The sequence below is a fragment of the Lacerta agilis genome, chromosome 2 (assembly GCF_009819535.1).
Source record: "Lacerta agilis isolate rLacAgi1 chromosome 2, rLacAgi1.pri, whole genome shotgun sequence".
Taxonomy (NCBI): domain Eukaryota; kingdom Metazoa; phylum Chordata; class Lepidosauria; order Squamata; family Lacertidae; genus Lacerta; species Lacerta agilis.
The window spans coordinates 64,812,190-64,839,508 of NC_046313.1; the positions used below are offsets into that span (position 1 = coordinate 64,812,190).

A 27,319-nucleotide genomic window follows, 5' to 3' on the forward strand; every position below is an offset into this window, starting at 1 on the left:
TAATCCTAGTTGTAACAGCTAAGGTCCTTCCCGATTACCAACTAACTTGCAGCTGCTTTGCAGGTCATTTGCAGTGCCTTTGACATGTGGTTAGGTTCATGGAGAAGCAAATGGGGGGAAATGCTGGAGCAAGATCCAGGATCTGCCTAAGGCCTGCATGTCCAAAGTCTGTTTCGGGGGCCTAATCCGGCCCCTGTGGCAGTTTGTTTCCTGGGGTAAAATCCAAAAAAAGCTCAACAATTTCAATCCTAAAAAAAGGATAACAACTTTGGTCGGCCCTCATCGCCCTTCACTTCATCAAATCTGGCCCTCTTTGAAAAAAGTTTGGACACCACTGGCCTAAGCTATCACCTCTTCATGACTATAAGGAAGATGCACCACTACAATGCTGGGTTAGGAGAAAAGTATATTGCCCAGTCAAATGGAAAACATATTAATGATTGCAAAACTAGAAGTGTGCCTCTCCTCTGCTTTTTGCTTGATGGGCATTGGGAGTCTGTTTGGTTAACAGATAAACCCTTTCCCCCACCCCTCAGCCCATGGTCAGTGCTTTCTGAAGTAGGCTTTGAATTGGTTTACCATTTGCATGGCTGTGTGAAGCATGTGTACCTTCCCAATATATATTCAGCAAATGAGGGAGCGTTCACCTCACCGTCTGGAATTACTATAGTGGGAAACCGTGGTAAGATGCTGAAGCTGCTCAGACAAACAAACAGCATTCAGATGAGCAGGTGAATGAATGAATGCGTTCTAAGATATGCAACTGTGTACAAAGCCAGGGTCTCTGAGCTTTTATTACCATCTAAGCTGCCGGGACACAAGCATTTTCTTCAGCTGTGCCAACAGACTTAACACCCACTTAAAGACACCGTTGAAGGCAATGCTTCTGAGGCAGCCATTCGGTGAACTGAATTTAGCCATTATGAAAGAGCAGCAAAATGTTATTTATTAAGACTTTACTTTTACTCCCATAGACAGACAGACGCTTGTGGGGTTTTCTGCCTCAGGTGCCAAAATTACATGGCTGGCCTTGGTTATTATGCACCTTGATGGGAAGAGGGCTCCACCTCAGGCAGCAAAAAGGCTTGAGCCAGCAAGCCTGGATATGGGGAGGACCACAGATCTCAGCCCCTTTTACAAGCCGCCAAGATATAGCTTTGTGAAAGCCCATCCACGTAGCACAGCAGCGTAGTTCCCCACCCCAACCCCACAGTAGAGTGAACCTGTTCTGAGCTGGAAACAGAGCGTGAAGAAAACAACCCTCCTCCCCTCCAAAGCCCTTGACAAACACAAATAAAGCCCTCTTGGGCAGGGGGCATATTGAGGTGGTTGCTTTTTTCTGGAGAAAAATTTTATTATCCAACAGCCAGTTTTACAAGTTTGTACCCTAAACAAATAAAGAAAGGGAGGGGGAGAGAAACCAAAAGGCAAAGTTACTGTCAACAACTCATCATTGCTTGGTACTATAGATCCATATGGCACGTGAACACCATACTGAGAACAGCACACAAGGCAGGGCATAGGAATGGGAAGGGTCCTCCGCAGTTCTGTGAATGGCCCCAGTAACCTGGGGTGGGGGTGGTACTGTCTACATGCTCAACATCCTACATCCCAGGGATGCTGCCAGCAGTTGGATGCAGGTTTGGGTGCAGATGCCTGCACCTTGTGGCCTGACATATCTCAGATGGGATGCCTCTTCCCAGCTCTTCACTTGCATGGTTCTAGATGTGCCTCTTGCAGCATAGTGCTGCAGAGTTGGCCAAGTCCCTCTAAGAAGAATGCTGGTGCCAGAAACTCAAGTTTCTGTGTGTGTAGACCTACTAGCATGCCAGATCCACAAGGCACCTAAACTCTTACAGGGCTTGGCTCCCATGTCTTGCAACTGGAAGGCTACTTGTGAGCACTGGGCACTGTAGAAACCCCTCTATGGTCAGTTCCTGTACATGTCTACTTATTCCCAAAGGGGAACTGCAATAGACTGATTCAGAGCTAGGTTTGGGCAGGCAGAGCTCTTGCTAATACAGTGACAGTATTGGACCAGTTCTTTCCCCTTTTCCATTTGTGGAAGTGCCTTGAACTGAATTTGGCACGAATGCTTGTGTCGGCCAAGTGAACCAGCACATCGATACCACTCACTGGAACCTGGTTGAGGTGGAGATAGTACAGTACACCCTCGAGAGAGAACAGCCGGAAGTCCTACCTCTTCTTGCAGACAGCAGACAAGCACACTCCGTCTCTTCTCCATCTGTATTGGTACACACAGGTCCTTTTAAAGAGCCAACAGTGTGGTTCTTTGTTTGTGGAGAAAAGTTCTCTCTCCCAAGATCTGCACATGATACTGCTGGCCTGTGCAGCCTAGGGGCAATCCAGATTTAAGGCAAGCCCTTCCCAGCTGAATGGGATGGCATTAGAAAGAAAAGCCCCACAGCCACCAGCTCCATCAGAACTTTCTAGCATGTTGGTCAGCTTCACCATGTTGGCCAATCTGCATTGCAAGAGCGGAATGCTAAGCCTGTGTGCGTCCAGCTGGCTTTGGACCTCATCTCCCATCAGGCCCATCCACCAAAGCCAGTGGTCTATGATGATAGGACGTAGTCTAACAACACCTGGAGGGAAGCAGGGCCCTCATCCCATATCTAAGAGAGCACTGAGGAACAGTGAGATTCTTCGGGCCTAGATCCTCTCCTCACAGTGTTGCAGTTAGGATGCTGAATGTTGTCACCACTAAAAGGACATAAATTCTGCCCCCTCTGTGGGGAAAAAGCCCCAAACTTCCTAGCACCTACAATTACAGTAGGAATGCTTTTGGTGTTTTATTTTTAAGTGGGGTTGTTCCTTGCGGAGGAAATTCAGCTGAAAACTCCCATCCTGCTTGGTTTAGATGCAGACTGGGAAAAGCTGAACCCGAATGTCCTCCTTCTGGGCAATGGTTAAAGACACAGAAGCCCAGCCAGATAAAAAAACTTTGGGAACTATAATTCACAGAGAGGTGAGGAGACTTGTAAACAGAAATCAACATGAAGTCTTCTGGCAAAATCAGGGAAGTACTATAAACAGCAGAAGTGCTCTCCAACTCTATCAAAAGTGAGTGTGTGGGTGTCAGTTTTTGGCACTACATTTCACAACTGAAAACATCCTTGAAGGAGGTGTACCTAGTGCAGCTACTCTGGAGGAAGGAGCTCCCCTCCAAAAAACAAGTCTTGGTTTCCACCATGTAAGTGTCCCCTGCTCTCCTTTTACACAGTGTCAAATAATTTCTCATCTATGCCTTCACAGATTTCATTTCTTAGGGGTGAAAGCCACAAAACCCCAAATCCCAATGCATAAAATATTGTTGGGAGGGGGCGGGGAATGGGGGAGGCAGGAAAAGGAAATCAGCATCTTCAAGACACCTTCAGAGAAACAAGAACCTGATTTAGAGTAAACACAACAGAGTAAAGAGTGTTTTGTAAAAGCCCCCATATTCCAACACATATGAATAAAATACCCCACCCTACCCCAGATCTCTTGAAAAAGTCAGGAACATAAAAATTAGCCACGTTTCTGATGGCAACAGGCCTCTTTGCTCCCTGGGGGGGAAATAGCATTGACAGGAAAAGAGGCTATGACACGCACGCTCACATGCACACAAGCCAGAGCACGCATCGAGCCACACTCTCGCACAAAAGACGCCGGGCCTTCCAAATTATTAGTTTCTCAGGCAAGTTGGTCGGGTGGCGGCATCAGCCTGTAATGCAAGATGCCACCACTGGGACTCAGCAGGGCCCTCTAGCAAAGGGAGTGAAGGGACCTGAGGGACCTGCCTTGAACAGACTTGCAGGGCTGCAGGCAAAGGTCGAGAGTGTAATTAAGAAGAGATTAAATATTCCATCCAAATTCTCTCCTGCAGTAGGATGAGCCTGGTTACTCTTACTGCACTTTTCTCCCAGCCCCTGCTTTCTCTTGAAATGGTCCTTTAGAATAGGGAAGGCAGTCTGGCGCTGGACTCAAAGGGCAGTGGACTCTCTCCTGTCAGGGATTATTTAGCTTTGATTCCTGCAACTGGGGGGAGGTTGGACTCGATATCCCTCAGGGGCCCCTTCCAACTCTACAATTCTATGGTTCTATAATGCCCCAAACTCGTTATATTCTAAAAAATTCCTTCCAGTAGCACCTTAGAGACCAACTAAGTTTGTACTTGGTCTCTAAGGTGCTACTGGAAGGAATTTTTTTATTTTATTTTGTTTTGACTATGGCAGACCAACATGACTACGTACCTGTAACTCGTTATATTCTGTGCAATGTAAATGATCAATCTCCACAGCAAGAACACTCAAGTTCTGTGGGCACCGTAAAATTATGCAACTGAACAATATTAGGCGAACTTGCTTATTTTGTTTAAAGTTGTTCAACTGGATGGCTTTCTCAAGACCTGACACATGATCATTCAGCCAAAATCACCTTCAGAATGCCACCATGCTGCTGCCCCTAAGTTAAAACATATACTGTACATCTAGAGATAATTGTGAAGATTTCAGACTGTTTCTTAACCTATTGGCACTGGGAGGGGGGGAATCCCGAACTATGCATATGTTCTCTGAAAGCTGTGATCTGGCAGCCCCTACTACTAATCCATTCTAGACCCAAGATAGGATACTGCTAGTACAGTGATCTCCACAAACACTACACCAGGCTTTCCCAAACATCTGTCTTCAAAATGTCTGAGAGCCGTCTCCAGTCTGTACCAAACAGACAGGTTGCTGAGAGCCCTGCATATAATCATCTGAGCTTGGCACTGTGAAGACTACATGTCCCAGGATGCAAAGCAGCACTGCCAAGCGTGCGTGGCAGTGTAAGAGCTGCTGGCTGAGACATGTCAGGTGCTTCAGAACTGGGCAAGGTGCTATTTGCTTGTCATATATAGGGTTAGGCCTGCATTTCCAGGAGACGTCAGGGGTGTTGAGCGCCGTAACCCTGGGGACTCGAGAGATTCAAAAGGGACCGTCCCACACATTGCCTGAGAAACTACGTAACATTTGCACGTTCCAACTGCTATAAGAAAACCCTAGGGGGCCCCTTCACTCCACAGTGGGTCCTCCTCGGGAGCAGCAGCGGGGCCGCCGCACATTCTGCAGGAGTGCCCTGAAGACGCTGGGCTGCCTCTTGACCTCCCCCTTGGGGGGAGCCCCCTTGATGGAGCTGGCACGGGTGCTCTGAGGTGTCATCACCATTTGCCGTCCATGCTCTTCAATCTGCTTCTCCAGGTGCTTCTGGATCGCCATGCCCAGCACCTCCACCTCCATGGAGGCGCCGTACACTTCCCATGTCATGCCCTTCTCGTCCCAGCTGACCTCCCGCACTGGCTCGGGTGCCTCCTCCTGGGCCCCTTTCACGTGCACCTCAGGGTAGGATGCTTGGGGGGATTTGGTCACGGGAGTCATGGGCCCCGTGGCCACGGACCTGGTCTCCACTGGGATGGACACCTGCATCTCTGCATCTCTCTTGGCTGGCTTCTGCTCCGGCCCGGGGCTCTTCAGAGAGGAGGCCCCCAAGCCTCTTGTGTGGAAAGTGAAAGCCGAGGAGCCGTCAGGCGGGTTGATGGGGCTGACGGCCACCGACACCAAAGACACACGATTGTCAACTTGAGTCCCAGCGTCGTGCTGGGGGGGAGTGACCTCAAGTGAGCAGGTTTGGGTGAGAAGTTCGACAGACCTCTTCTCGACGTCTGTTGTGCGCTCCTCACTCACAGCCACACTGGTCATTTCTGGCGTTTGTTGTTCCTGAGCATGGTTTTGACCATTGGACTCAGAGGGTGTCACTTCTCTGAGCCCTTCTGCCTCCTTGGTGGCTTCACCTGGGGTTGTTTGTGACTCACCTGATGTGCCCTTGGCTTCATGAGGAACGGCAGACACAGGCTTTCCTGGCACTCTACTGGAGTTCCCAGCTGTGTTAGCTTCCGGAGCAGGGAACCTCACTTCCCTGCTGTGGTCCCCCAACTGGTCAGTTTCTGTCGCTGGTCTGCTTGACTTCCCTGATGTGGCTTCAGCTGCCGAGGGGTCTTGAGTAGACTCCTTGGGAGGTTCTGATGCGAGGGGACCTCCGTGTCTTTCACTCAAGTGGTCCGCTGCTTCACAGACATCACTGCTGAAGTGTGATATATCTCCCTTGGAGGCACCTGGCTGTCCTTGGCTTGTGTTTTTCAGGCACGTGGGAAGGGCAGCACCCCCCTCAGAATGTGCTGTTCCTGCTTGGATGCTTTCAGCCTCAGCGGTTTTTTTGGTTGGTTCAAGAAATGCCACATGTTTCAGGGAGGCTGGTGCACTGGAAGGGTCCTTGTTGATTCCCTTTAGGCAGGGCTCTGCCGGGAGATGCGTACCGGCATCTCCAGGAACAGCTTTACTTTCCAGAGGGTTGCAGGTATTGGATAAGCTACTGGGAAGATCCCTGCAGCTTGAGCCCTGCTTGCTGTTGTGCCGCAAGTCATGATGGGCTGCTCGTTCCCCGTCCTCTTCCAAGGTGGTTCCTCCAGCTGTTGCATCTTTCAGAGCCACGGTACCTGTGGCAGTGACTACTTCCACGGAAGGCTTTGTGGCTACAGCTGGCGCCTCCTCCTTCTGGTCTGGGTTGTCCACCATGGTGTCTTCTTGGCTGCCGTCTTTGGTGCCAAGGTCATTCACACAGCAGTTCCTCATGGTGAGATCTCCTCCGTCACATTGGGTGTGTTGGAGACAGCTGTCTTTCTCCTGACTGCAAGGTAAGCGGCTGCTGGGCTGGGGAACATCTTCTGGAACTGCATCTTGTTTCAACAACTGCAACGCCTCTGGCTGCTTAGCACTGCCCATCTCGAGATGAAACTTCTGCCATGCTATTCCATGCACCTCTCTTGGAGGACTCTAAAAGGGGAGATAAAAAGGGGTGGGGGGGACAGAGTAAAGTTATGCCTATGCTGGAAACTCACTCAAACACACCATCAATTCCGAGCTATTCATGTTTGGAGCCTTCTGTGTCTGAGGTGCCCTGGTATACTCTAGGTGTATCTGGCACATGGGTTTTGTAGTCATGTTCATTTACTTCAATGAGTCTTCTGATTATTGTAGTTTAATAATAATAATAATAATAATAATAATAATAATAATAATAATAATTTATTCATACCCCAGCCACTCTGGGCGGCTTCCAACAGAATATTAAAATGCAATAGTCTATTAAACATTAAAAGCTTCCCTAAACAGGGCTGCCTTCAGATGTCTTCTAAAAGTCTGGTAGTTGTTTTTCTCTTTCACATCTGGTGGGAGGGCGTTCCACAGGGCAGGTGCCACTACCAAGAAGGCCCTCTGCCTGGTTCCCTGTAACTTGGCTTCTCACAGCGAGGGAACTGCCAGAAGGTCCTCGGCACTGGACCTCAGTGTCCGGGCAGAACAATGGGGGTGGAGACACTCCTTCAGGTATACAGGGACCGAGGCCATTTAGGACTTTAATGGTCAGCACCAACACTTTGAATTGTGCTTGGAAACATACCACCCCAAGCACTTCATAGTTGGAAGGCCCCCCCGAGGGTTATTTAATCCAACCCCCTGCAATGCAGGAATATGCAGGCGGCCCATATGGGGATCAAACCTACATCCTTGGTGTTATCAGCACCATGCCCTAACCAACTGAGCTATTCATCCATACACTATTTCATCCAAGATTAGTACTGTTATCCTCATTTTACAGGTGGGAAGCTGAAGCTAAGAGAACATTAGTTCCCCTAAGTCATATACTAAATACACAGCAGAGGCAGGATTTTGACTAGTGGTTTCCTCATTCACAACTCAGCCTTGTAGCCACATTACAACATTAGTCCCTAGACTATAGCCACCTTTGCCTGAATGGTGCAGGAAGCACCCATCACATACAGACAATCATATATTCAAAGGGTGGCAGCTGATTCATCCAGCTAATTGGGTGGGAGATTTGGTGGAGGAAGTTAAGAGATTTGAAAGCTGCTCAGCCATGTCACAATTCAAGGAACTTGATTCCACATCCCCGCCAAAAAAAACCCAGCCTTATAAGTGAATGAACAAGATCAGGTCTATAGTCATTCTAGTGTCACAAGCAAATTGCACGCCTCTAACTAAACTGCCAGCTGCTGTGATAATCTCCTCCAACATTTGCACACAGAGGCTGGCCACACGATTTGTGCACATATATTCTGGCACCGAAGCCTGCAGAGATTCCATGGCGACAACGGAGAAGAGACATTTGGTCTGGAGGTGGTGTGTTAACAGCAAGCAAATAGTAGAAATCCCATTGTAACCACATATAATCAACTGCCGGCACCCACCCATTAGAAGATGCTGCAAACTCTATGGGAATACTTTTGAGATTGCTTAGAGCCTTGGCCACGGCAACTGCAGGAGTAAAACAGCCTGAAAATATAATATAAACAAAGACGTATTATAACTTCAATTCCACACCTCCCCAAAAGGAACGGAAAGGAAGAAAAGAGAATTTATAAAAATTGTAGCGGAAGGTTCAACCTCAGCTCTCCAGCAGTGGGAATAGCAAGGCAGCTCAAGACCACGTGCCACCTGAGATGGCTTTCTCTGGCACCTTCTCTCCCTTCTCAGGTGCACTCATCCCTATGGTTGTTCCTGATGCCAAAGCAGTAGCAGTGCCACAGCAGGTTGAAAGTAGATCTGCCAGCTGGGCTCATTATGTACCATCTGCGTGGCTGGTGTGTGAAAATGTCAGCATGTGAAGGTGAAGTGAGGGGCAGGGTGGGTATGAATACAGGTGCCCATACAGAATCCTGACATATGTGGGTGGGTCCCAACTACCTGCTGCTGGAATTAGAGTATGAGGAGTGGAATCGAATCTGGAGATGGAGCCTGCCTAATTTCATTTGGGCCAGGAATGGGGAACTTGCAGCCCCCAATATGTTGTTGGACTTGACTCCCATCATGTTAAGGGAAGTGAAAAAATTCTCCATGGGTCAGCAGAAATTGTACCCCAGGCATCTTGTGACTATCTTATATGTGTTTCTGGGCAAACTAGCATGTAGCACTACGTAGATAAGAGCTCAAGTTACAGCATCCGTTGTTGGGGAGTACAGGAAAATCTGCCGGAGAAGTGGAGACTGTTGAAAGAATCCTGTGAAAATGTGAAAGACTTTGCGAAGAGCCCATCTGAAGAAAGTTGGGCAACCTGCAAGACTTCTGGACTCAGAGAATTCGGGCAGTTGCAGGACTTTGTTAGCTACTGGACTTTGCACTTGCTGTATGGACTTTTGTCTCATGAAGGACTTCATAAGCTGGAACTCTCTCTGGGCTCAGAGAGTGAAGACTTCTTGTAGCAACTGTGTGTTTACATAGCTCCTGTGATGAGCCCAACTGCTCAACTGAACTTCCATGGTGCATATACAACACCCAACACACCACCCCTGACCACTGGCCATGCTGGCTAGTGATGATGAGAGTTGAGAGCCCAGCAACTTCTGGAGAGCCACAGGTCCTCCATTACTGGTTTAAGCAGAAGATACTGTTTGGTTGGCCAGCCAGCTGCCTTTTATTTTTGCCAGCCTAGAAGCTCATACTACCCACTAGTCACAGGTCTACCACTGGCCTTTCTACGGCCAGCAAAAAAGAAAACAGTGTATGCCAAAAATGCAGATAGACTTCAAACAACACTGAGTCTGAAGCATCTACTGAGCCATTGTTGTGAAGTCTAGCCTTACTCATTCTCTCCCTTCATCATGCTACATTAATATAATAAAGGAAAGCACATGATCATTGGCTATAATCAAGAAGGTATGGAGTAAGAATAAACATCAAAATTCCACACCAAGGCAGCCTAAATTCTCCAGAAACATTTTTTGCACAATTCTCCACAAAGGAGATGCTCAGTCCTGCAACTGCATAAATTACATAATTTCCAACACATCCTCAAGCTTCTCTCTGCAGCCTCAAGGACCAGAAATTTGCTTTAAAAAAATGAAGCATGAGATTCTTAGGTCATAGGTTTCTGTGCCCAACTTCAAATTCCGTAATTGCATAATCACAGAAAACACACAGTCTTGTCTATGCAGGTGGAATATGTATTGTGTTGGTAGTACAGTAGCTAAACCTTTATAACAGAATCCAAACTGATTATTGTTTTGCCTTATAACGTGCTGAGACTAAGAGCCCATGCACTCTCATTCTGACGCCATTTTAAATGGTTCCACATGGAGCTTGTCGCCATGTGGGGAGATATTTGTATGCTGCCATTCAGAATACTTTTCACAAAAAATGGCAAAACCTAAGAGATCTGCCATGTGGAAAGGATCTCAGCAAGTGCTCATACATTGTCACCTGACTCTCAGTGGAAAGTTTCCTGTTTCATAACTATCTACACATTACTTGCAAAGCAGGAAAGACTTAGGGGAGGGATGTAGCAGAGAAACAGTTGATGTGAGAGCTGTTCGGCAGTGGAATTTGCTACCAAGGAGTGTGGTGGAGTCTCCTTCTTTGGAGGTCTTTAAGCAGAGGCTTGACAGTCAGGAATGCTTTGATGGTGTTTCCTGCTTGGCAGGGGGTTGGACTGGATGGCCCTTGTGGTCTCTTCCAACACTATGATTCTATGATTCTATGAACCCTCCCCTTTTCTGTAGCTTCTCTGCTCTCATTTTTTCTCCCCCACTCCCCAAGGCAAATTTCAGTCTTCAAAACAGTGCTGTGTGTGGCTCAGTTAACATATAGCTTAGTCCCATCAGAGAACACTGGCAAAACCAGGGCTCTTTTTTCAGCCAGAACTTGATGAAACTCAGTTCCGGCGCCTCTCAGGTGGGGGTCGCTGCCATTATAAGAGAACAAAGGAGGTGTTCACTGTGAGTTCCAGCACCCCCTTTTTCCCTAGAAAAATAGCACTGGGCAAAACAATTTCCTAGCTGCTTGGTTTTAAGATGGAATGGGTTCTTGGGTGAGGAAAGGGTTTTCAATAAATCCAACTGGCAGGCACATTGCCTACAGCCGGGTGTCTTCTACACACATAGGATATAGACAATCACAGCAGACAGACTCTCACACCCACAGCCCTGTGCTGATGAGGCACAGCAGAGCTCTCCACCCCAAACACATATTCCACTTAAAGCAGTGTCTGCCTGGGACTTCCAGGAGGCAACCTTCCTCGCTTTCCTGCTGATCTGGCAGTTATCCACAGCTGAAAGGCTCATCTTCAGCTCAGTGAGTAAGCCTGCCTCTCTTGTCACTTTATTAACTGTGGCACTCCTTCCCTGCACACACAAGCAAGTGCTATATCCCCCAGGGTAGGGAGTCTGTAAGTCGGGAGAGGCACCTCATTCATCACTGCTTTGTCACACATGAGGAGCTCCTTCTCTACAACCCCACTCCAAGGGAGCCACATACTTGACTGTGAATCCAAGAAGATCTAGGAGAGATTCTTGGGCTAATTATGTTTTTCCATGGGAGGATATCATCCACAGAGACCACTACATCCAGTTGCGAACGCTGTGGGTTACATCTTTTCAGGTTGCACTCTGCGCCGAACCTGGAAGTACCGGAACGGGTTACTTCGGGTTTCGGCGCTCACACAGAAACACTAAATCGTGCTTCACGCATGCGCAGAAACACCAAATTATGTCATGCATGTGCGCAGGTGCAGGATACGAACGCTGCGGGTTGCAGACGTGCCTCCATCACGGATTACGTCCTCAACCCAAGCATCCACTGTATAATACAAACATATTTCTCCTCCTACTTTTTATTTTATTTAATTCATAAAATTTATATGCAACTTGATTGTAAAAAATCTCAAAGGGGTTTACAACCCCCCCACTAAAATCAAGAAAAAATTATACCCCTACTTATAACATACAAAAGTTGAAATACTAAAACAGATTAAAGTTACCTCAGCTTTCTAAACACCTGGGTAGGTTTGTCTAAACAAGAATGTCTTTAGCAGGCACTGAAAAGAGTACAGCGAAAGTGTCTGCTTGATCTCAATAGGCAGGGAGTTCCAAAGTGCAGATGCTGCCACACTATATAATAAAGCTCTTAAAAATATGGAACGGGTATCATGTGGCACCTATAGTGGTGCCAATTCCTCTGATCGAAGCTCTTGGCCTTTTCTACCAAAGCTTTTAGGATAAGCAAGTCTATCAATATTTATACCAGGTTTGGGGAACCCTTGGTCCTCCAGATGTTGCTGAGCTACAACTTCCAGCAGTCCCGGCAATTGTGACCAATGGCCAGGGATGATGGGAGTTGTAGTTCAGCCACATCTGGAAGACCAAAGGTTCCCCAAACTTAATCTAAAACTTATCCTACTAGTGGATATGTTATGAACCCTCCCTTCATCTCTCTGTGCATTAGTTATTTCCCTTCCATCCGCATTTATTATGGGCAATGGATAGGACAGGTATACACTCTGCAAAAAATTATTATTATTTGGTTCCACTAAGCCTTTGAACATCTCCTTTTCTGGCAGACCTATCTTCTTGACTCCAGTAGTCTCTCTAGAGTTGGATATAACCCAAATACATGCAAGTACAACTCAAGTACAAGCAGTTGCAACCCAAGTGGACATTCTTGCCTAAGACAAACAGAGGCAGAGGCTCCAGTCCAACTACAGAGACTGCCAGAGTAAGAGCAAAGGTCTGCCAATAAATGAAGCTCTTCAAAAGCATATTGCTACCCTGGAACAGAATTACATTTTCAATTGCACTTAGAAAACATGGTTGGAAGGGAAGTTGCCAAAATATAAATGTGTGCTTCATTTGCATATTCATTTGCAAATTGTAGATGCTTGCATATATTTGCTTAGTCAAGTAATGTCTTTTGCTGATTGTAAGGACAAGGAGCTATGTGGGATAATGAAAGCCAATTTCCTACCCACTGGGAATCCCAATGATCCGCTTTCTGGTTCCTCCAATTTTACCAGGTGTTCCCCATACACTTTCAAGTCTATCTTTGCAGCAGTGAGGACTATAAACTTACTTTAGGAAGGAAGGAAGATTGATTTTCAGGAATTTTGTAACCAGTACCATATTCCAATCACATGGAATAAGGTAAAGGTAAAGGTAAAGGACCCCTGGATGGTTAAGTCCAGTCAAAGGTGACTATGGGGTTGCGGCGCTCTTCTCGCTTTCAGGCCAAGGGAGCCGGCTTTTGTCCACAGACAGCTTTTTGGGTAATGGGGCCAGCATGACTAAACCGCTTCTGGTGCAACGGAACGCCATGACGGAAACCAGAGCCCACGGAAACACCTTTTACCTTCCTGCCACAGCAGCAACCATCTACTTGCACTGGTATGTTTTCAAACTGCTAGGCTGGCAGAAGCTAGGACAGAGCAATGGGAGATCACCCCACTGCGTGGATTCAAACCACCAACCTTCTGATTGGCAGCCCTGAATATAGTAGTACTGGAAGGGAAATTGTGAAACTGAGGCCACATTTACACCACATATTTAAAGCATTATGGTACACACACACACACACACACAATTTCTTTGTATGCTGCCTTTCCACAAATACCATTTGAAGCAGCCATGACTCCCCTCCCAATAATTCTAGGAACTGTAGTTTTTTAAGGGTGCTGAGAGTTGTTAGGAGACCCCTATTCCCCGCTGAGTTACAATTCTCAGAATGGTTTAATGGACAATCCCTCTTCACAGGGAACTCTGCAAACTGTAGCTCTGGGAGAGGAATAGGGGTCTCCTAACACCGCTTAGCCCCTTTAACAAGCCACAGTTCCTAGGATATTTTAGTGACAAGTGGTATCATAGTGTTTTAAATGTACTGTATGGTGTAAATGTGGCGTGAGTGAAAACATTCCAGCACACACCTTGATTTTCCTTCTGACATGGCAAGAGTGAGACACAGCGGTTTGGCTTCCCCCTGCAAAAAGGAGAACCTGCTTGTTATCTTCTGGTTGTCTTTTACTTTCTCTAACAGCACACCTCTCCACAAGCAGTGACGCCACAGGTATGTGCAGATGTGCTTAATTTGCATAAGTGGATTTCCCTGCTATGTAAACAAAGCAAAATGTAGGCACCAAGCCTAGACTGGGAAACAAAGGCTGTGTACAAACATGCATAATTTGAGCTACAACCTTGCTGTGTTTTGTTCAATTAAACCATCCTCCCTGCTGGATTGAGCTCTGAGGAAAGAGGTTCCAGGAGTTTGCCGCAGGAGACAGCTGTGCAGAGGGCTAAAGGGCTGACACTTGTTACAGAACAAACCCAGCTCTTCTATCCCCTTCCTAGACTAGTTTTCCAGCTTTTTGACTAAAATGGATAACACCTTTAAAATTAATTAATTAATTAATTGGAAGAATCGTGCCTTTTTAATTGAACAAATAAAGATATTTTTTTTGGGGGGGGGGGAGCTTGACTGCCACCCTGGAAGATGGGAAATGATAATAGATTCACAGAATTGTAGAGTTGGAAGGAACCCTAAGGGCCATCTAGTCCAACCCCCTAAAATGCAGGAATCGCAAGATGATGATGAAAACAGTATTTGAATTGCTGTTACATTTTCATTTTTTATTTATTAAATTTCTATATCGCCCTTCATCTAAGGAATACAGAGCGGTTTACAATATAAAAGCACAAACGTACATAACATAGTAGGCAGTCCTAGAGATCCACCAGGAAAAAATAATTAATTAAAACTTTGGATTTTACGCTGGCAGGGTTGTGAGGTACAAGGAACGAGGAACATACTAGCATATGTGGTGGGAAGTAATTATGTACACAAGTTCTGGAATCAGATTGTAATGGAGACTGGTATTATTATTACTGGTAAACAGGTCACCTTGGAGGCTAAGCTACGTCTCTTATCCAGTTTTGATGGTTCCAATGCTCACCTTATTTCTCAGCAATTGATTCTATATCTGTTGGCTGCCGCTTGTCTCTCAAGTGTGGAAGGACACATCTTGTGATTTTATGGATTTGGATTTAGTGTGTCAGCAATCTGGAAGTCATTGACACGACAGAGCGGGGAAAATCATTCCCTGTTAATAAGGAGATTCCCTATTGGCAATAAACCTTCAAAAATCTGGGGATATGGAGTTTCAAAGGACTCTGGCACCATATAAGAGTGTTCCAGGAAGATTCCATACACGGTTTGCAAGGCTCTCTCTCATAAAGATCATCTGCAGTGCCTCAGGCTTGACGTTTGGAAATAAGTCACTTTTGGAAAAGGTTTCGGCCTCACTTCCAGTTAGCAAGCCATTGCAGAAGTGTACAATGAAGTCATTCTCATTGAATCTTGGAAAGGTAGCTATCCATGTAAGCTAGTCACTGTGGGGTGGGTGTGTTTATTTGGGGGAAGGGGAATGCCAGCTGTGCTTGCTGGCTGCCTCCACTCGACCAAAAGGGGCCTGTCATACAAAGAGAAGCCTCTTCTTCAGCAGTTGTCCTGCCTTGCAGGGGTTGGACTAAATCACCCTTGGGGTCCCTTCCAACTCTAAAAATCCATAGTTCTATGAATAATAACAACAAATCCTGTTTCTAAGCTACACCCAAACAGTTAAGTGGCTTCTCAAAAGAACAACTACTTCACTGTAATGTGATCTTCCATGCGCAGGCTAAGTAAGTGTGGGTCAACGGCTTTGCCTTCAGGGCTACAGTCTGGGAGTCAGAACAGATAAGAGGCCTTCATGAAGGAGAGTGAAAAAGTTGGTGCCTATGCGTGTGTGCGTGTGTGTGCGCGCACACACACACACACACACACACAAGTTTAACTACATTTGGGGGTGGGGAACAATTAATCAGTTAACTTAAAGATAGCAGAAATACGCAGAAAACACCATGGCAGGTGGGGGTGAGGATGGGGAAAGCTGAAGATATTACATCCCACTCTGTTTTGGCCAATGGCTTTGAAGGAATGCTGTTCCAGATGTCAAAGAGAAAAACAACTACCAGACTTTTAAAAGACATCTGAAGGCAGCCCTGTTTAGGGAGGCTTTTAATGTTTAATAGATTATTGCATTTTAATGTTCTGTTGGAAGCCACCCAGAGTGGCTGGGGAAACCCAGCCAGATGGGCGTGGTATGAATGAATGAATAAATGAATGAATAAATTATTATTATTATTATTATTATTATTATTATTATTATTATTATTATTCTCCAGTGGCACCATTAAGCAAGTAGGCTGCCCCAAAAAGGTGGGCTTTGGAGTAAAAAGAGCAGTTCAGACAGTCCTGGATCTAAAAAACAAAACCCAGTGCACGTAAACATTCACCTTCTAAAAGAACTATTTCCCCTCCTCCCTCTAGTCACATGGTAAGTGGAAGCTGAATCCATGCAGTGTGTATGCCTTCACCCTCGGGGGTTGTAGCTAAGGAACTCAGCTGGAGCTTTTCACCACATTTCATTATATTTCCCAGGTCTGCAATCTTGCAGCAACTATATGCTGCCACAAATCCCCCGTGAAGAGCCATCAGACAATCTATGCTCAGGCTGGTGAGGGAGGGTCTTTGGCTTTGCAAGCACCGTTTGGTAAGGCTTTGATTGGGGAGTTAGAATCTGGCCCACAGGTGCCCTTGCCTAAGACAATGTGGCTGTTTCTACAAAAGCAGGCCGAGGCTCCAACTTATCTGCAGCAGGGGTGGGCAGACTTCAGATTAGTTGGATCTACACTGTGGTTTTTACTAGAATCCCAAGATCTACCAACCAGAGCTAGGTGCAAAAGCACACAGATAAAATGAAATAGCTGGGTGCCTCTGAGCACATTCTGAGCATAGGAATTTGTTTTGAAAACCAGAACTGAACAGAATAGTCATAGAATCACAGAATTGGAAGGCACCCTGAGGATCATCCAACCCCCTGCAATGCAGGAATACGCAGCTGCCCCATACGGGGATCAAACCTGAAACCTTGGCACTATCAGCACCATGCTCTAACCAACTGAGCTATCTAAGGCATTTAACATCAAAGTCCTTGACTTTGAAGAAGCACAAACTTAGGGCGAAAAGGAGAAACTAGCTAAGAGGAAGGCACATTCGGCAAACCCTCACCATGATCAGCTCCCACCCGGAAACCTATGTCCCCATTGTTGAAGGACATGTGGATCCAGAATTGGCCTCCACAGTCACTTTCAGGCTCACTGTTAAGACTGTGGTCATGGAAGACAATCTTACTCGGCTGTGAGTGATAGCCGAAGACATCAAAGTCCACTCCTAATTAGCTTTCTTCACTTCAGCTGCCTACTTTAGGCTTTTAATTGATAAGCAAATGAGAGTCACAAAAGTCCTTGGTTCTACTGAAAATCACCCAGTAAATCCCAATCTGCCTTCTTCCCACCTCAGATCTAGAGAGATTGCTAGGGCAAAGACACAGATGACAGGTCTATCAGCAAGGGAGCTGTCCAAAGGAATAGTGCTGATTGCTAGACCAAAAAAAGGTTTGCTGTTAGTTGAGAAAGAAGCTGTAGCTCAGGAAGGCGTACAAGAGGATGGGAAAATCAGCAGCAGTGCCACAGTCATCAAGGCAATGCATTCTGGGACCCACATGGAATAACAGTAAAGTCTATTTTGTGGGGCTTTTCTTGGCAGTGGCTGTGGCTGAGAAAGATCAGTGCATTTAGGCAACAGCCTCAACAAATGTAACAAAATACAATGGAACTGAAATTCATGAATGTAAAATAATATAGTACATAAAAAGAGGTGGAGGGAAATCACAGGTGGTGTGCTTTCAGTTTTTCTGAAGTACTAATTACCTTTACCTTTACTAATAACCCATTCCACAATTAATTTAGATGTTTGGATCGGGTGGCAAAGGGGTGAGTGAGGAATGGGAATTACCGGTAGGATTTGTAGGTACCTATTGCAAGTTATCTGGTTTGCAAAACAAGCTTAGTTCCAAGTATACATATATATAAAATGCCAGCTGTGTGCAGAATGTTCCTAGTTCGCATTATATAGTCAGATGGCAGAATCTATTTTGGGAGGGGAGGGAAGAGGATGATGTACAGCAGGTATCTTCAACCTTTTCAGACCCAGGATCTGCTTTTAACCCAAACATGCATTTGAGGACCCACATCTTAATCTTTTACCAAATATTTGCATGGTGGTAGTGCTTCTGTTGCGACTCACATTGGATCAGGTCACAATCCCCTAGTGGGTCTCACCTCACCAGTTGAAAACTTGTGCAGTATGGGATTTTTAGTGCAGAACTGCAGAAGCTCTAACATCTCTCACACAAATGAGTGCAACTCATTGTGGCAGGGCAGGATCTCCCATCAGATCAGGCCAGCTTCTATTACATCTGAGCAGTGACATGTTCTGCCATGTGTTCCCCCTCAGTGTCCATCCATGTTTGAATAATCTGTCTTTTCCAAGAACCAGGCAGCTGCCTGTCCATCTCAATCACCTTCTCTCATTCCACACAATGGCACCAAATTCTGCTTGAACTTCTACATTGTTTCGGCTCCAACACCACAGGGGTTACAGGTTTCCCAGTGTCAATTAAATTCAAATCCTACCACTGCTCAGCACAAAAGAGAACTGCAATAGGGTAGCCTTGTAAGTAAGCCCATAAAAGTTGCTAGTCTGTGGGGTTGTGTTTGTTTCCTACTAGCATGGAAATGCAGTGTACTGGCCTCTTAGTAAGCTGGTAAAAGTTTGTCTTCCACCAAGTGGAATGGAAGAGAAAGGATGGAACTGAGAGACTTGCTTCCTTTACCCCCAGCCTGCATGGAAACCAAGTAGATTGGCAAATAACTCTGCCTTGATCTTAGAAGCCGGCTTTCAGTTGAATAGTAATAAGCTGGCATCTTCAAGGAGGCTGCAATTCTATCTTCAAAACACACCCCAGCAACAAATCCTCCCAATTCTGGGATAGGAATAAAGCATGCCTCACGAGCACTTGCTCACAAAGCTGCTTAATTTGATGCCAAATTTGATGGGAAGGTTTTCGTGTGCGTGCCCTGAGGAATTGTGTGAATGCTGTGCTTTAAAGAAATGGGGTGGGGTGGGTGGAACTCATTGGGGCTCATAAGCAAATGTGGTTGATGGGAAGGAAACCTGTCTCAAAAAATAGACATGAAGCAAGAAAACTTGCTAAGTCAAGCAGAGCGGTGGAGGTAGAATCCCACATGCCAGGACTGGCCCTATCATTAGCCAGAAGAAGACAGCTGCTTCAGGCAGCAGATTCTGGGGAGCAGCATTCCGAGCCCACCAATACCCCTCTGTTGGGAGGACAGGGCTACGTGTGCCCCACAGCCTGTCTTGCTTCCCTCTAAACTAGTCTATTTCCCTTTACTGTGGTTGGGTTTGCTATCCCCTTGCCAGTGTTGAAGTAAGAGACAACTGTCGGTCCAATTGACTTCTGTACATGAATCAGTGAGCACCGTTTTCTCCTTTGCCTCAAGCAGCCAAATGTTTTGAGCTGGCCCTGCCAAAGGCTCACTGCAAGTGCTATCCAGGCCGTTTTGTTTTGGTCTCTCAGCCTTTAACATAGCCTTGTAAATTAGCCTATAAGGGACACTTGCTCACAGATTTTTTTCTACTAGCCCCCAAAGAGACTATTAGCCTGCTGCAGAGAATTCCTTGCGGCCTATGTCTACCAGACAACTTGTTAAATGTGTTGCTCTTCTAATTCTAGATGCCAATCATTCCATCAAAATTCTACCTAGCACTTCTTGGCAAGACACGGGTACATTCCTTTAGAGTGGGGTGGTAAAGCCGTGCCACCTCTGGATGTTGCTGGACTCCAACTCCCATCAGCCCCAGCCAACAGGGCCAATTATCAAGGATGATGGGATTTGTAGTCCAACAAATATCTGGATAGCCATGGATTCCCCACCCCTGCTTTAGAGCCAAACAAAATGTGCAAGTAATCACATATGTATTTTAAGTAAACAGCAAGTACAGCAGTGTTCATCTGGATCAAGACCACATCAGCGGGACAAAGCATTAAAGCACTTAACACATCTCCACACACCTGAGTCCTAATATTTGTATTTTTATGTTGTGAACCGCTCAGTGATCTTTGGATGAAGGACAGGATACAAATAAAATAAATAAATAAAATATGGATTGCTCTCAACCTTCTATTTACTCTAAAACAACAGCAACAACCAAAACCGTTCACACCCTTTGTGTCCAGTTTTGGGTATAGTCCTTTTCTCCTGCCTTCTCTGGGCACTTTATACACTATTCTAATGTAGCCAAAATGTGACTCAAAGATATTTACTTGAGAAATCCATGCAAATGCCATTGGAAGACTTCAGATCATACGTTGTGTGTGAATGTGTGAGGGGGAGGTCTTCAGGTACATCCATTATCTCTAAAATGCTATCTTCCAGGGTCTAGATCAGGGGTCCCCAAACTAAGGCCGTGGGGGCGGATGCGGCCCAATCACCTTCTAAATCCGGCCCGTGGACAGTCCACGTGTTTTTACATGAGTAGAATGTGTCCTTTTATTTAAAATGCATCTCTGGGTTATTTGTGGGGCATAGGAATTCGTTCATTTATTTTTCCTCCAAAATATAATCCGGCCCCCCACAAGGTCTGAGGGACAGTGGACCAGCCCACGACTGAAAAAGTTTGCTGACCCCTGGTCTAGATCCATGAGCTATGCCAACCAGGTGGTGATGGAGAAAAATGTTTGATGCCCATATGGATGAAGATAACAGCCATGGTTATTTTCTTTAAAAAGACTGTGTATAAATGTCAAAAAGGATAAGCAATTGTGCACGCTGTACATTATTTTTGAACACCTGGATGTATGTGTGTCTTTGGGTATGACACATTAATCACTTGGCAGTGTTTACAAAACAATGACAAAGATCCCTCAGCTCTTCCAGAATGCTTAATGAGTGATTCTCAGCCTTTACTGCAAGAGAGGCTGATGACTGTAGGTTATTAGTATGCAGTGCTAGAAGAGGGGTAGCACCTCTGGTAGGGGACAAGTTGTGCTCCTTCTGGGGTAGTTTGTCCACCTTTGGTCCCTACCCTGCACTCACCCCTCACCTGTGGCTCCTAGAAGCTGTCAGCATGTGACAGCGGCCACACCCTGGGAACGGCTTTGACTGGCTGGCTAAACCAGGTGAAGGTAGTTGATGGGTCTCAATCTCCCAGTTTGATTAGAGACTTCCCCTGCCTGCAAAGACAGGCTCTGGCAGATTGTGCAGAAGACACCAACAGTGGGTCCAATGGTCAAGAAGGTAGTTCTGCACGGGCTGTAAAGGGAAGTGAGGGGTAGATGGCACTCATCAACCTGGGAAGGGGGTTCAACTCATCTCAGAGAAGAAAAACTCTGATGCTAAACCTCCATTGCCTTGAGGGATATCTTCGGGGGAAGAAAAGGCTAAGGAGCAAACCCTACACAAATGCGGAGTGGAGTCCCTAAGATGGTTGGATGCTGCCTTGTACGTCTCCTTCAGGCAATTCCTGCAGCCAAGCTGGAGCCAAACGTATTGCTCTGTGTTCCTGTGGATCACATCAGCGAGGCCAAGATGGGGACCTTGTCATGTGGGTAGCCCAGGCCCTCCAAACACACTGCCCAGGATTGTACCCTAGAGAGGTTGCCCTGGTACTGTTAAATACGTGCACTGCATTGTCTCTTGAGACAGATGGATGACAACAACAACAACAACTTATACATACATCTCAGAGACCAAACAGCATCAGAAGGCCCAGGTGCCACATAGGAGTTTCTTAAGGTTTCTCTGCCTGTGCTGATGAAAGACAAAAGTGAGGAGGCACACTGCTATCTCTGAACAGAAGGGATCAGCAGTGCTTCTAAATGTGGCCCACGCTTTCACGGTGTGAAAGACACACACACACCACTTTGCATAATCTCACTGTAACACATCAACCTTGCTTCTGACAGTGCTGCACAGTTGCTGGCTCCCCTTTGCTTTGAACATGAATTCAACTACCTAAAAGCATCCCTCTTTTCCATGCCCCAGACCTCTAGTTCTCAACCATAATAGCTACAAGAAACTTGGCAGTACACTAGTAACAAAACAATATCATCTCGGTCTACCAAATGCCTGGGGGGAAATGTAAGTCTTTACCTGGTGCTGGAAAGATGTCAATGAAGGTGCAAGGTGAACCTCACTAGGAAGTGATGGGGAGCCACAACAGAAAAGGCCCTCTCCTTTGTCACTAGCCCTCGAGCCTGAAGAAAGGGCCTCAGAAGAAGAGGGTCTGTGTAGGTTTATATCAGGAGAGGCATTCCAGAAGATTCTCTCCTTTCTAGAACTATGGTATAATTAAGTGCACCATGGTGGGGGGGGGAGGTTTTGCTCCTGCCCTGTCCTCTAGGACTTATACCTACACCATACCTGGTTGCTGCCTCTCCCAGATAGGAGAGTGTGTGGAGAGAGACTTGGCATGTTTGCTACACACACAAATTTCATGCAATTGCCACATCAGGAATGGGGAACCTACAGTCCTCCAGTTGTTGCTGAATGACAACTTCCATCATCCCTGATCAGAGGCCATGCTGGCTAGGCCAGATGGGATTTGGAGTCCCACGTCATCTGGAGAGCTACAGGACTGCCTGGGTCTCAATCAATATTTATTCCAGTTAATCTTTGGAGCCAAAGAACCATCATTTGCCCAGAGTTCCACAGCCAGGTTCCTACTGATGTATTTGGGCAAAAACAAGTTGCTCACATTCATGCTCAGGCAAACCTGTAAGAGAACCATTTCACACTCAAGAGTGTTGGGCAAGCAAAGCTATAACTGGGCAAGCAAAGCTACTGGTTGCATTTTAGCACAAACAGAAAAGCATTCAATGCAGCATTTACAAGGAAGCTGCATTTTTAATAGGCCCTAAATGCTATCCAGCTGTGTGCCAGTACTTATTTTTACTCTGTGCATCCCTGAGCTGCAATGGTGGTCCCTACTTCCTTAAGCAGAATGCCATTGGTTGGTGGTTCCTGTGGAAAGCAATTCCTGAAGCCTCACATTGTTTTTGTGAGTATAGTTGGCTTTGTCAGGATAAAATGTCTGAGGCAGCTTCTAGAGAGAAGGCTTTGATATGGATGGCTGAATATTAGTTTCTTCCATCTTGCAAAACATTTGAGCAATGACATCAGTGGTAAAAGTCTTTCACTTAACAATGGAGACAAGAGAATCATCACAAGGCTTCCAGAAAGTATAGTAAAAAATGTCCCTTTTAAAATTCTTCAAGAAAATTCACAAACATGCTCAAAAATGCCTTCTAGGCCCCATAACCTTTTAGATACAGTACTTAAGTTTTGAAAATGTCATTCTTCCTTCTTTCAGAGATGCAATGCAGTGATCTACAGCAGGCTTGTCAACAACTTGGTCACCTATGATGAATGCAGAATTGCCCCCAGATGACCAGAAAGTTTTACAAAAGCAATTTCTGTTTCTCTTTCCTTTTAGGTGGCAACTAACTAGTCTGGCTATGCATGGGCAAGTGGGTTTGTAGCTTTTGTGAATTTATTTTCAAAGCTGAACTACAATTAAATTGCTCATGGAGTACTATAACTCAGTCGAATAAATAAAAATAATAAGCCAATCTGAAGAGTTTGCAGCATTTCCCCATCCTCTGATATATTCGCACACTACTCTCAGCATCAGTCAAACAGAAAGCTGCAAAGAATTCCCATTCGGTAACATTAACATTCCTGTCATTTAACCAATGCACGAGGTAAATACACACTTCCTGCACAGAACCTGTGTGAGCAGATATCACCCGCCCAGATATCAGTTTCAATAAGGAAAATGTGTTATCTATGAACACAGAAGCTATGTGCAAGGCTTAGATCCTGTAACTTGATTGCACTGAACAGGCATAGTCCATGCTGCAACCTTTTGTTGCAAATCCTGCTTGTGTAAATAAATAACAAAAACTAAGGGTCTCTGAGCACATGCACATTTTCCTTACATACATGTGAGTAGCTAGAACCAACACATATGGACTCCAAGTATATGATCTGGCATTACAGCTGGTTTGAGCTGCACCATCTCTTATACAGGTATGAGAAATCAAGCACTGCTATGGCCGAGTTCCCCTCTAAACAGATGCTGCTTCTGAATGTACAAAAGTTAGCAAGGCAGCTGAGCTTAGCTGCCTAAGCACCTATTTAGTTCCAGAGTTCAGAGTCTGTAAAACTGTTTCACGGCATTAGCTGCAGTCGCTCCCCAATCCATATCCCAGCTGTTAAATGGCACATCTGCAATATCTTCCCTACAGCGATATGAGCTGCATAGCATCGCCATGGCAAGGCTGGGATCGCACCAGGAGCAGAAATGAATTCAAAAATTCATTTTTGTTGTTGTTCAGTCGTTCAGTCGTGTCCGACTCTTCGTGACCCCATGGACCAGAGCACGTAACTAGCTCTTTTTTCTGCCTTGGCTTTATTTCCTATGATTAAGGCTCATTTTGTTTCTTTCTCCACCAAGCTAGAGGCAGCAGTGCAAGGGCTCCACAAAATCTCCAGGTTAGTTCCCTCTCATCTGTGGGTAGGGAAAAGCAGCTCATTCAACAGGGCTGGCAGAAAGGCCCTTCTTACTGCGCTAAGTTGGGCAGTGCAAAGGCAACCTGAGAGCTGGCCCTGGAAATCCGTGGCATGTCAACGTGCCTGGGGACCCAAGCCAGGACTGACATCAGCAGCAGAACTTGAATGCTGCTTCCAAAGTGCTGCTGCCCCTGGGAGCTGCCTGTACTGTGGTCAAGCCAGCAATCTTTATGATAGGAGTGGGGAACCTTTGGCCTCCAGATGTTGCAGCATATGAAGGGGCCAAAGTTTCTCCACACCTCTGTTATGGAGCAGCATCTGTCTGAGGAAAATCACATCAGCCAGAAGCAGGGACATTTAAGTGGTAAGCTCTAGAAGCCCCTGGTTCAAATCTTGTTCCTTCCATGAACTTACTAGGCAGTCTTTGGCAAGCCATGAAGAAGCCATCCTATACTTTGTTGCCCCTTTGGTCCATTTAGCTCAGTACAGTATTGCCTATACTAGGGTGGGGAACCTTTTAGATCCTGAAGAGCATACTTCCTTGGGGCCAACAATCTGAGGGTCATATGCCAGTCGTGGGCTGGACCATGGGCAAAAGTGAGCAGGTCTATAGATGTGACTCTTACTTTTGTATAAAAGGCTATATTCCAATCACACAAAAAGTCAGGTGTTACTATACACACACACACACACACACACACACACGTCCATCCAGGCACAGTTCAAAGACACATTCCAGTCAGCCAAGAGCACTCAAGGAGGGCATGGAACAGGGCCAATGAAGGATGATCTAATGAGAGTCCCGAGGGCTAGAGAAAGGCCGGGGGGGGGGGTCGCATTCAGACCCAGGGCTTGCAATTCCCCACGCCTGGTCTGCATACTTACTGGCAGCAGCACTCTGGCATTTCAGAAAGGAGTTCTCTAGCCGTACCTAGAGATTGTGGGATTGAACCTGGGACCCTTTGCAGGCAAAACATGTGCTCTGCCAGTGAGCTATGGCCCATTCTTATCCCTACCCTCTTCGTCTATGAAGGGAAAGGCAATGTGATGTAGTGGTGAGTGTGCTGGACTAGAACCTGGGAGATCAGGGTTCAAATCCCCACTCTGCCATGAGTGGGCCAGTAACTGCCTCTCAGCCTAACCTACCTCACAGGTTTGTTGTGGGGGTTAAATGAGATGGGGTGAATCACGTGTGCCACTTTAAGCTCCTTGGAGAAAAAGGTGGGATATAAATGTATTAAACAAACACACATACCTTGTTGTTCTAAAGATTACTTAGTTAAAATCTCTGATGCACTTCAAACACTCTAAGAGCCCTTTAAAATGTGAAGGATTTGCTGTGAAGGATTTACTATGAGCCTAAACTGGGAGTGTATTCCTTGCATCCACATTTAATATGCAACACATCCCTCCCACTACAAACCAAAGGTCTGTGGCCTCCAACTTAAATGCACACAGCCAGTAAAAGCAAAGTCAGGCAAATGGAAGGAAGAGTTCAGTGAAGCGAAAGAGCTGAGAGTCAACGAAATCCCTGCCTAGAGAATGCTGGATCCAGAGTTGAGAAGCAAGAGAATCCCTAAATAATCTGCAGCCCCAGGAGGACAGACAGGGACTTTCTAGCTGGCTGGAGAGAAAGGATCTTGCCATAATGGCTTGTGTGCGGTAGGAAAGCAAGCATGATTCACTGGGGAAGAGGAAGGCGAGCGGGCGGGGGGGTGGGGTGGGAGGCGGTTGTCAGCAGAGACCAGTCGCCTCGGAAACCGAACTGGCGCCGTGGCTGCAAACTGATGAATGGATCCCGCGCCATGGAGGTGGGCAAAACTACGCTGGACCTGATCGCACGGGAAAATGCACATCTTCACAACCCACCAGCAGGGGGCGGGTACGGGCACACGCTCCATCCGCACGCACATACACAAGCACACACATAAACAGAACGAGCGCATGCATGTACACAAACAGGCAAATAACACTAACGCGGCGCCCTGCCCACACGCCTGCTTAACCGCGGCGGCGTGCGCGGAAAACACACACACACACACACACACACAACATGGCCAAATACGCGCGCACCCACCCGAGACAACAACACGCTTTACCTAGTACGCGTGGTCGCACACAATGCGGAGAGCGGGGTGTAGGGGGAAAGACCCGCAAAACACTGGGGTCAAATTTCATCTTTCATAACGACACACACTTGGAGACGGCAGGCTGCTTGAGGATGCCTTCGAGCAGCTTTCCCGGGCACGGCGAACGCATTCGCACAAGCGCGCAGGGCACCTCCTTCCTCTCCCGTTCGCAGCGCACGAGGGTACCAAGCGCGCACGACTCCCGCACCGCGCGCAAATGCAAGGCGACTTCACCCGGGATCTTCACCCCGTGATCAGTAGGCGATGCCACCCTCTGATCACCTGTAGGAGTGAGCAGCTGGAGCGGCGACTCACGTCTGTCCGCCGCCCGCTGCCCCCGGTTAGGTTGAGGTGGCGCCGGAGCGAGCGACCTCCGAACAAAGCCAGCTCCGGCTCGCCAGGGCACGTGCTCCGCCAGCGCCCCTTCCTCCCCGGCGGACAGAGCGCGCCAGACGCTCCCGAGGGTCAAAGGCGCCCCCATCTGGGACCCTAGCGGAGGGGTTCTCCTCCTCCTCCTCCTCCTGGAGTCTCGCTCGGGCCTGGGCTCCGGCCTTGCGCTCCAGAGATTCCCCAAGCCGCGAGGGGTGCGTGCCATTACTTACCTGCTGGAGTCATGCGCTGCCCCGGGGTGCGGAAAAGGCGCCGCAGCTCGCCCTGCGCCGCTGCTCCGGGCGCTGCTGGCGACGAGAAAGTGCCGCTCGGAGCATGCGTGTGGGAACCAGCCAGGCATCTGATGTCGGGGAGGGAGGGAGCGGGAGGAAGGCTGCCTGCCTGCTCAGGC

At 46.9% G+C, this 27,319-nt stretch overlaps 1 protein-coding gene across 2 annotated transcripts; it reads right to left on the reverse strand.

Annotated features, from left to right (window-relative positions):
- Positions 1-4,270: 4,270 nt before the first annotated feature.
- On the reverse strand, positions 4,271-27,319 carry GPRIN1 (G protein regulated inducer of neurite outgrowth 1). 2 transcript variants are annotated; one of them, XM_033140416.1, is made up of 2 exons: positions 27,141-27,319; positions 4,271-6,872 (listed from the first exon to the last, which is right to left on the reverse strand). In XM_033140416.1, exon 2 carries the CDS (start codon positions 6,819-6,821, stop codon positions 5,058-5,060), a length of 1,764 nt encoding a protein of 587 aa, XP_032996307.1. In that variant the 5' UTR covers positions 6,822-6,872; positions 27,141-27,319; the 3' UTR covers positions 4,271-5,057. The 2 variants fall into 2 exon arrangements, with proteins under 2 accessions (XP_032996307.1, XP_032996308.1); XM_033140417.1 differs by lacking the exon at positions 27,141-27,319 and adding an exon at positions 8,306-8,327.

Bases quoted from the DNA above. Each gene is read 5' to 3' on its own strand.
- GPRIN1 (XM_033140416.1), bottom strand. From the start codon at position 6,821: ATGGGCAGTGCTAAGCAGCCAGAGGCGTTGCAGTTGTTGAAACAAGAT.